Source organism: Montipora foliosa, chromosome 9 (assembly GCF_036669935.1).
Source record: "Montipora foliosa isolate CH-2021 chromosome 9, ASM3666993v2, whole genome shotgun sequence".
Lineage (NCBI taxonomy): Eukaryota > Metazoa > Cnidaria > Anthozoa > Scleractinia > Acroporidae > Montipora > Montipora foliosa.
The window spans coordinates 24,910,419-24,921,281 of record NC_090877.1 but is presented as its reverse complement, the minus strand read 5'-3'; the positions used below and the strand labels follow the sequence as shown (position 1 = coordinate 24,921,281).

The window sequence follows — 10,863 nt, the reverse complement described above, 5'->3', positions numbered from 1 at the left end:
AATAGATTTGAAAAAAAAAAAAAAACTTATGGGGCATGGGGATGTGTTCTCTCCACTCAGATTTAATGAAATAACACAAGTAAAAAATAATGCTTTGGTAGAGGAAAAAGAAATGAAAACAACTGAACCATTTCTTTCAAGTTTCACATGATAAATGCAACAAAGGAAAAGGAGGAAGATTATGTACTTGACAAATAGCTTCTTGGTTTTCGGTCACGTGATCACGCGATGCGTGAGAAAATGGCCCACATAGTGGGGTATTATTTTGAAACAGAAACATGCCGCGGTCCCCTCGTTTGACACCAATTCCCGTGACGTCATGATATATCGAGAACATGGCCGAAGATCATGTGACTGAAGCTAACCTACATTCGCTTGATTTCGACGGCGGAGTTGTTTAAAGAAAACAAAACTTGCGCAAAAAAATAAGGAAGCTGAAGTAATTGAACCCAAAATTCTCTACCCCTGCCCTTCCTCGAGACTCTTCCAAGAGTTCAGTGTATAATGATAAGATGATCGCTTATAATATAAAAGTGGTTTACTTTGCTTTTAGTCTAGCTTTCGCTGAACGTGTAAATCTATCTTGTTTTGGTTTATCATGGAGCTCGAGGCAGAAGGCATTACTGTACTTGGCAAATTTAGTGGGTTTTTGGTTTTTCACTGTTTTACTTTTTTTTTTATTTCTCAAACTTTTTTGTTTTAGTCAAAGCGCAACTTCTGCTGCATACAGATAAATACAGAAAATCCCCAGAACACACGGAGTTACGATACAATTCACTTGTTTTGGAAAGCAAATCTTTTAACATATTTTCAAGATAAGAAAAAGCAAAATGATGATGGAAATGATGACTGAAATCTCTCCGTTCTAAAGATACAGAGGAATTTGTGATACCCGAAATAGGCCCGGCGGAAAGTTGTGGGACTTTCGAGAAGCGGACCCCTTTACGGGATGCAGCTCCTAGGCGTTTACGAGTAGGCTTCCTTAATTGTTTCCGTTGTATATTGTTTTGTGCCTAATGTTTCCTGAACCAATCTCGAGAGCCGTTTTATAGCAGCTGCCTCGTCATCCTTCTCACCTGTGTTTCCAGTTGTTCATTCTCTGCCATTTTTTGATTCTCCTCCCCCTCCTCTTCTTCATAAACCAACTCGAATTTTCCACTAACGTTTCCGTCACCTTATCAAAAGCACAAAGAACTTAATAAAGCCATCTTCAGAGATGACAGCCGGCAGGAAGTTTCAATTTCAAACCTTTCGCGTCCACAGAACTATCACTCTTAGGCCCCGTCCACAAGTATATCCGGATATTTTTAAATCCGCAACTTTTTCTTTCCGGATTCAAAAATATTCCATCCACACGAAGCGTATTCAAATCGAATTTGCCCGTCCACACGTATCCGAAATGTATCCGGATTCACTCTAGTGCTCAGGACTCCTCAAGGAAACAGAGGTAACAGGGCATGCGCTATGAAGCCCTCGGCAGCCATCTTGAAAGTTGATTTCACGGTACGCAACTGGGCTCGATCTTGTTACGTCTCCGGATAAAAAAAAAATCCAAATTTGGCGTCCCCACGTATCGGAAACGTATCCGGATTCACGAAAGGTGTATCCGGAGAGAAAAAGTTGCGATTCCGGATACGTGTGGACGGAGCCTTAGTTCCTCAGTTCTTACGGAGTCATAAGAGATTCTTATTAACGGGAATTAGTTTACAAGTCGTTGTCCAATGCACGGGACGTTCATTTAAAGTGCCTCTGTGATAAAAAAAAAAAAAAAAAAAAAAACCACTTCCTTCTTTTCTTCAGGTTTTGAAAGTGTGTTTGCTTAACACCTGACTGGCAAAATTTCACGGTCCACCATTACTCACGTTCAGAACTGACAGATTGGACCTCAGAGGGTTGGATCCAGGGAAAACTGACGTCAAAGGCCCACTAGCTTAAAATTTCAGCGTATGAATACAGCTTATTATTTATGCAAAATGCGAGTTTAAAATAAAATTCTGAAATCCCAAAACTCCCGTGCTGCATATTAATTCTGCGGCGTAAACACGCATAGCATTTTTAAACTAGTGAGCCTTGACGTCTTTTCTCCTCGATCCAGCTCTCTCGAGATCTTAATATTGGTAATGGTGGACCATTAAATAGGAAAACTCCAGTTAAAATAAAAAGGTGTCTTTTAAATCAAGGCGATTGGCTACTGACACAAAAGCTAGTGTTTTGGAAATTTTCCTAGTCTCAAGCGCTCATTTCTTTATGTAGCCCCAATTACTCTTCATAACTTTTGCATTTTTTGGAAAATAAATCCTTGCCACCTTCGGATTTCATTAAAGAAGCACACTCTTGCATTAGGAAAGGAACTTCATTTAAGTTTCTTGTCGTTCTAGCGCTGGAGCACCAATAAATGGTTTTCACCTCAGTGACGTCACAGCAGCCATGTTTGTGTACAGAACAATTGAGAAAACGGTCTTTTGGGAATTTGACTCTATTATAATGCAAAACATGAGCCATAATTTGCTATTGTTTTGTACACAAATATGGCCGTCTCCTCACGTGATTGAAAACCACAAGACCATTTCCGAGTTCATGTCTGCGTCCTCTTCAAAGCGAGTCTAACTGCAAAGTCTTTGTGATGGTAATAGCCCTTTTCACGGTTAGTTTTTCTCATTTGCATTTCAATGTAATCTACCGTGAATGCGAGGCAATTTCGGGTTAAAACTACAAAATAGCCCGAGATTGCCTCACATACATGCTAGATCATATTGTAATGCAAATGAGAAAAAATAACCGTGAAAAGGGCTATTGGTTCTACTTTACATATGAAAAAAAAAAAAACATTATCATATGAAAAACTTCGCACTTTGACTCGCTTTAAAGAGGAGGCAGACATGAAATCGGAAATGGCCCATTGGAGAAACACTGTCAATTAAAATTAACAAATAACGCTAATCAAGTCAAATGCTGGTTTTAGAGACGAGGGGAAAACTGGGGTACCCGGAGAAAAACCTCTCGGTGCAGAGTAGAGAACCAACAAACTCAACTGAAATATGACACCGAGTCTGGGAATCGAACCCGGGCCACATTGGCGGGAGATGAGTGCTGTCACCACTGCGCTATCCCAGCATATATTGCTTCTTACTAGGCGATTACACTGCTACATCTTCGTTCATCGATACCACCAGCAACTAAGGTGATCTAAGAGTTCACTTTTGAAAAATACATTACAGATATTTATGAACTTGTAATAGAATTCTAATGCTAGTATTTCAGTGCGGCGGCATCTTATTGTGAAGTACTTATACCTTGGGTCCTCTTCAGTGAATCTTTTGTGAGTTCCACGGTAACCTCACCGGTTTTTGCCTCATAAGATATCACAGAACCTTTCTATCGCGTAAAGAAAAAAAGTGTAGATGAACAACAATGGGTTCCAGAATAACCGCAAAGTGCTTTCTAATTAACGACAAAGGTACAAAAAAAGCACTTATCTTTACCGTGAATCTTTTCAGTCCACAAATAGCAGGGTTTCAGGTTTCTAATTTTCGACTTATTACTCAATCAAAATATTTTTACAACACAACTGGCGATCATTTGGCCCACAACCGAGTTAGTGAGAAGCATCGGTCTATTCTTGATTGAACGTCACAAAAGGCTTTGCATTCCTGTTTTCAATGAATACTGAACCATGTCTCTCTCGATCTCAATTGTGCATGCGCGAAATAGAGCCAGTTTTGCTTATTCGTACAGTGAATAAAAATAGAATATTGGTGGTAGAAATGGCAAATTAAATGGCTGCAGTAGTATATGTACATGTGACAAGGTTTACAACGGTAACTTCCCGAGATTAAAGTTAAATATAACAATTACAGAGTCACGAGAGAACTAAATACCTTGTAATTAGAAATTTCGGGCGTGTAGGAAGCTGATAACTCCAGAACCTGCGGAAAAGTCACGTGAACATAACCCAAACGAAGAAGGTAACGCAAAAATGTAACAAAAGAAAAGACAAATTCTAGAGGAATTGCGGGAGAGGAAAAAGAAGAAGAAGAAGGAGGGGGAGGGGAAGGGAATGCGACTGACCTTATACGCTATTTTGTCGCCAGCTCGAGGAGGGCCATGAAGCGGCGGACAAGAAGTGTAATCTGGCTGAGTAGTTTCCTGGAAAAATATTATGACGCTGCAAGTAAGGATCATGGTAAAACATAGAGGTATCACCTAGTCATGTTATGAACGCTATTGAATTACGCCTCAAATATCGTTCCTTCTAAGATTTCAAAGTGACTACTGCCATGAAAACTCTACCTGTGGACCTGTCTATTATCGTAACACATGGTCTCAATGAAAAAAATTGCTGCATGGTTCTATCCAGGATTTATCGTTTGGAGGAGCAGTCCCGAGTGGCCGAAGGCCACGAGCTTCCTTGAGGGAAGGTTTTGCTACTAAAGTAGTCCAACAAAGTTCCCCACAAAGTATTGGTAATGGTAATGGAAATGGCTTTTTATTTGCCGCGCACATTACATACAGTCTCATGGCGATTTACAATTGTTTCTCTGGGGTAAGATCGGAAGTCAGCCTTTATCAGTCTATACAGAACGTGAAAGGAGGACAGAGCACATCCCCGGGGGTCTCCCCCTACTCTTCATGAACAGTGTGTGGGTTCTTTAACGTGCCACAGTGTTGATTAACAAGAAGGGTTATGAGACGGGGCCTGCGCTTTACAGTTCTTATCCCTAATCCGAGAAGACTTGTAAGTCTTAAGCCCTGGTCAAACGGCTCATGATAGTCGATGATAGTCGATGATAGTTGAGCGCGAGCTTCCGTTTGACCACCAACTATCATGCACTATCATCGACTATCATCAACTATCATTCAGTTTGAGCTTGTTCAAATTCTTCACGATAGTCCATGATAGTTTTCCTCGTTTGACCACGCGTACGATAGTTCATGATAGTTTTTCGGTCAGCTGTTTTGGTAATCACTGGTCCGATAGCGGTCAGAAAACATGTTGCCGCTCTCTTTCGTCGCGAAAAATTCATACTTTTACAAGTTTGTCTTACGGGAGGCCATTTAATGTTCACATTTTTACGCGGAAAGAGCTTGGAACTCGCTTCTCTCGTGACTTTGCTTGCGCGACTGCCAGTGAACTGTCGTCAACTATCATGAACTTCTTTGGCCGTTTGACCACTTGAACGATAGTTGGTGATAGTTGATGATAGTTTGGGGAGAATCTACTATCATCGACTATCACGCGCCGTTTGACCAGGGCTTAACCATTTGCAGATGAAATTACAAAGGCAGCTCTAACTTTCTGCTCAGCTATTTTTAAGGCCCTCAGTGTTGGCACAAAAACCCGATACTCAACCAACTGAGTCACCGGTCGTCAGTGGCTTCGTCGATTGCTACGCATCATTGAGGTCAAGGAAATACCGCTTTTCAAAAGTATATTTTCCTTCATTTCACCGTTGTGACGCAACTTACAGATTGTTTCTTCAGGAACTGGGTAAAATTATATCAACACATGCAACTTTCTTAAGACAGCCATCACTATAATTACCTTTCTTTCAACATCCTTCCTGGAAATGGTTTGGTCGATTTGCTCACACTGACCGTCTGCCATAACAGCATTTTGCCTGGTTTCTCCAGTGCTATCAGTGTTTTTGTGCATTGAGTCATCGTTTTGCTGCTCTTCAATGTCGTCCTCATCTGAATCAAATCTTATGTGACTGGCTGAGAAGCTGGAGCCTGAAAAGGAAAAAAACGATCATTGCAAGTTCAGACTGTGATGATGTCGATGGATTTTAAGAATGGTCATCTGGTTTTGATTATAGCAGTTGGTTTTTCTTATCTCATTTCTTTCCCCATTCCTGTAGCTCCCTAACCCTGAAAGGAGTGGTCAATAAAGAGCTCATTTATTAAATTTGTCATTTTAATTGCGGCACGGGGGATTACTTATGGCCGTTTGGCGCGTGCAATTATTGCGTTACGTTTCCCAGTGGTTCTCTCGGGGGTTTCATTGTAAACTTGACAACAAAGGCATACTTTCCCACCGGTTAACGATGGCTAAGCGTATTCCACTCTGATCTCCACTGAAGTGCTAAATTCTATCATTGCAAGTCTGTTTCTTTGCTTAAGCTCTGCTGTTTGTGAGCAATTGTAAAAGGTACTGGTGTTTGTTTCTTTGCTTAAGCTTTGCTGTTTGTGGGCAACTGTAAAATTAACGTAACTTAAGATTTACAAGTTACTACGGTTTTGTTGACCTTCTCTAGCTTTCCATGACCTTAACTTTAACTGTCACGTAAGAAACTCTTCAAATCTGTCCTTACTTTAGGAGATTACTCAGATCAAATTTGAATAAATTAACAGCCTCTTTCTGCCAAATTTCCGATTGTTTGATAGAAACTCGCCTTTATTTCATTTTATCCTTGCTTTGACAAGGGCAATTCTTATAATTTTCCATGACTTTCCATGACCGACAACAAAATTCCATGACTTTCCAGGCCTGGAAAATGAAAATCTTTAAGTCTATGACTTTCCAGGTTTTCCATGACCAAAACGGACCATGTAACATGCATTCGGGTTAAGAAGAAGGAAACGGTAAACAATGGAATGGAACAGAAAACTTCCAGAATAAAATGTTGGGAATTTGGAAAAAAGTCGCAAATTCATACTTAGCTTTCCACTTCCTCCTTGTCCAGGTGTCTTCTGTTCATAACTTCCCTGTCCAGTAGGTGTAACAGATAAAGCTAAGGGTGATGTTGTTTTGTTAAAATCCTTTGAAAGATGCCTTTTTGATACTTTGTCAGTTGTGGGGCAGGAGTACCGTCTATGAGGTTCCAGTGGAGAACTTGATGATGATGTTGGCATTGCAGATGGGAGTAATGATGTTGACAAAGACAACACATTCTTATCTTTCCTTTTCTCATCTTGGGACTTGTTGCTTTGGATGTTACCTGCTTTGGAATTCACCTTCTGAATTGAAGGCGCTGAACTCGGCAAAGATGATGATGTTGATGATGTGGACGTTGATGATGTGGACAATGATGATATGGACAATGATGTGGACTTAGATTCCATCAATGCAAGATTAGCTAACTCCTCAAATTCACTGGAGTCAATGGTAGATGAAGAACTCTCTCCTTCCAAAACATCTTTCCCTTTGTTTTGGCCTTGCAAAACTACGATAGATGATTTGGCAGTTCTTCCATTTACAGACCTCGCTCCCTTGTTATTTTTATCAGCATTTTTTACTTTTTCACCTAATTTGGTTGCTTTTCTTTTCACACTAAGCTCTTTGAAATTTCCAGATTTGAGCTTCTTTTCACTTGTACATTTTGATGATACTCTTGAACTGGAACTTTCAGATGAACTGGAATCACTTCCTATTTTTCCATGATTTTGCCCTGTTTGTGACAGGGTCACCTTTCCTTTCTCAGCATTAGCTTTCAAATTTCTAATGATGTGTTTTGTCTTGGGTTCAGGTTTTGACTTAGTTTCTGTAGAGCTGGCGCTGTCAGAGGAACTTGAATCAGTATTTAGCTCATCTTTGCTATCCACCAATTCCTTTGCCGTTCTCTTTGCGGTTGTCTTTCGTTTCTCAGCATTAAGTTTACCATTGCCAATTTTGTGTTTTGTTTTGCTATTAGGTTTTGACATAGTCTCTGTTGAGTTAGAGCTGTCAGAGGAGCTACCATCAACGTTTAAGCCAGTACATTGAATATTTCCGGTTTCCCTAACAGTTGCTTTCTTTTTCTCCACCAAGAGAGTTTTCAAACTTTTATCACTCTGTTTTCTTTTAATGGGTCGCTTTAATGTAGATTCTGTAAAGCTGTCACTTTCACAGGAAGTAGGATCACTGTCCAAACCATTTTGCATGGTACAACAATCGTTGAAGTTGACAATTCCACTTGTCTTGCTTTTCTTGGTGTTTGATTTTGAAAGCTCCACAGTGTTCTTTCTTTTTCCTACATGACTGGGATTTTGTTCCTTTTCGGAACTTTTAAATGAGTTTCCTTGTAATGTTTCACACGTCTTGTTTGCTGAAACATTTGAACTTGTTGAATGTATGGGGCTCTTGTCAGTCAATCTTTTCTTTGTCTTAATCCTGGATATGAAGACACCAAAATGTCGTAAGGGTGCTGAATCGTCACGTAAGCAAATGTAAATTCATGATTTTTGACAACAAAGACCTAAACGAAGACATTGATAGCGATGAACCTGATTTGAAGGCCTACAATCCTGGACAAATATGTTGAGACATTTTAACTTCCTTGTCCTTGTGACTTGTCCTTATTAAAATTGAACACACCTCTTCAAGATGGGACAATTTATTTGACAGAGTTTGTTATGTCAATTTACTGAATTTGATGCTGGTGTACCAATTACATCAGAGATGCAAAAGATCAAACCAAAAATACTATTGTTTTTGAGGAGTTGCGTGTACTTATCTACTTATTTATATTAAAAACTCACTGATTTTTCACTGATTTACTTTACCAGTATTCACTTGTTTGTAAAATGTAAGAATTATCATTCACGCACTCTGCCCTGATTACGCAGACTGCATGCCCATTCCTTGAAGTTGAAGTTGAAGTTGGGGATAGGAAAACTTAAAAAAATAACCTTTGAGAGTAGAGTGGTCTAGAGAAGAAAACCAAGATAATTTATTCTCAGATGATGCTGAATCTAGAGATTCATCAAACTTAGGTCACATAATGGAAGTTAAAATTATGTATACCACCTTGCTTCGCATTCATGTGTGTTTCTTTGTTTTCTTTTCACTTTCTTCTCAGAACCTTTAAAACACAAACACAATAGAAACACAAATGAGAAGAGTGAATCCTACAATGCATTCAAGTAGCAATAAGAAATAGTCAAAGAAAATATTCCATTTTACACAACACAGTGTACGTGTATGGTCATGCGTAGAATGTATTGGACATGAATCTCAATCCACATCGAAAGCGTTTGATAGAGGACCACAGAGCAAAGGAATGATTTTATTTATCATGCTATTAAGCTGATAGTCTGCGTCAGATCAAGTTGTGAAGCTGTTTGTGTTGTGTCTCATTCAGGCTCAAGTGTCCTGTGTTTCTTGTGCCGGAGGCGCCAAACAATTGTAGGGGGCTCCGGGGGCATGCTCCCCTGGAATTCTTTGTGAAATTTGCGCTTCTCAGATCCCTGGAAATTTACCATCAAGTCCGCCATTTTGTTTCTTTCATGCTGCTTGCTAAGAGAGCCCATGTTATTATGGTCAGCCTGAATGAACATATTGTCCTATAATTCATATATTAATGGGTGAAAGTCCTGAAGAAACAGGAAAATTGGTTGCACATGAAAAGATTGAACATTGGCCGAAGTTCAGTGCCAGTGAAGGAATGAAATCAGAATTCATGAGCACTTCTGAAAGCTTAGGTAGAGTTACCTTCAAGAAAAGTGCTAATGTGTGAGGAATGGTCGTGTTGGTGTGAGAGCGTGAGATTGCATCGAAATGCATGAGACTCACGCTCAATGTGTGAGACTTGAGAGCTCTCCAGCAGATAATACCTGGTCCAAAAGATTTTACTTGTCAATAGGGAACCACTTAATTTTCTAGGCAAAGTTCATCTCAGTTACTGGAGCAACTAATAAAAGCAGTTACTGTTACATGTACATTAATAAGAAGCTTTAGAAAATCTTAAAGAAAATTAAGGTAATAATATTACTGTAAAGCCCCTTACCTTGGTTACTGACTTGTTCCCTTGACTTCTTGGTAACAACTTTTTCTATTTCAACCCTAAAACATACATGCAGGTATTAAAGCGTACAAGAACGGTTAAACTGTCTGTTAACACAGAACTCTAATATCAACTTATAAAATGTGATCAATGCAATTTGAAATGCTGTGATAAAACTTGACAGTAATTCACCATACACGTGTACAATTATGAAAATACTTGAATTGATAAACATTCTCTGTGACAACAATTTACAACATTTTTGGGAAACTCTCAAACTATTTGTTGTGCAGATTATAATAATTATTATATTTCAACCCATTGACTCCTTTGAGTGAGACCTAATAGATTTCACTCTGTCTAACGGCAGGCGATTTTAATCGCCAACAAAGCGCGGTTTTGCAAAAATATTGTACACTTTCCTCCGCTTTCAATTTCAATCGAAACCTTAACTGACACTGCAAAAAAAGTGTGTCGCTGAAACTATCGATTAATAATCCATCCATTGAAACCAATCAGTAGTTGCTCCCAATCAGTATCAATCAAACCAGTTTTATCAATCGATCGAATGCTTTTCCATTTGAATGGACGTGCCACCACAATTGCAAGGTATTGACCAACATGAAAGTTAACAACTTTTAGAAAAGCAAACGAGATGAACAATCAATACCTTAGGTTATCATTGTGCTGAATTATCTCAATTTTCTCTTGTGACGGCAGAAGGTAGTCATCAAGCAAAAGATTAATCAAAGTGTTGTTTGACAATAATCCGAATCTCTTCTTTACTAAATACTCTAAGTCGGCGATCGTGCGGCACGTTGAAGTATCCACCAAGAACCAGGAGTTTTTGATCTCGGGAAATTCGGGATATCGCTGAAAGTTTAGCCGAATCCTAACGAGACCTGACATTGTTACTGTGTTCATTACACAACTGATCGAGTAATTTGTCTGCCAATGTATTTAAATTAAAGGGTATTCCCACGCGTAGCGTGTATGAGTATTTGTCTAAATATCCTATATTTCAATACACTACAATGAGAGATACATGAGTTACTTATCTTTTTCCATTCGTTACTGCTGACCTCGTTCCGTCGTCCGTTTTCATCGAGTGTGGAACGATGATTGGTCTATTGTTCCCGCGCAAATTCAACGGCCAATTGAA

General features: G+C 39.3%; 1 protein-coding gene across 1 annotated transcript in view; it reads right to left on the bottom strand.

The window, feature by feature from the left end:
- Positions 1-10,737, bottom strand: part of LOC137970870 (coilin-like) — an 11,596-nt gene extending 859 nt beyond the window's left edge. Inside the window, exons 1-9 of the mRNA XM_068817494.1 lie at positions 10,372-10,737; positions 9,705-9,760; positions 8,726-8,780; positions 6,657-8,089; positions 5,543-5,730; positions 4,069-4,146; positions 3,879-3,926; positions 3,294-3,375; positions 1,077-1,174 (exon numbers count right to left, since the gene is read on the bottom strand). Of these exons, the coding sequence (XP_068673595.1) occupies positions 1,077-1,174; positions 3,294-3,375; positions 3,879-3,926; positions 4,069-4,146; positions 5,543-5,730; positions 6,657-8,089; positions 8,726-8,780; positions 9,705-9,760; positions 10,372-10,625 (2,292 nt within the window). The 5' untranslated portion in view covers positions 10,626-10,737. The remainder of the gene's footprint in view (positions 1-1,076; positions 1,175-3,293; positions 3,376-3,878; positions 3,927-4,068; positions 4,147-5,542; positions 5,731-6,656; positions 8,090-8,725; positions 8,781-9,704; positions 9,761-10,371) is intronic.
- Positions 10,738-10,863: the final 126 nt, after the last annotated feature.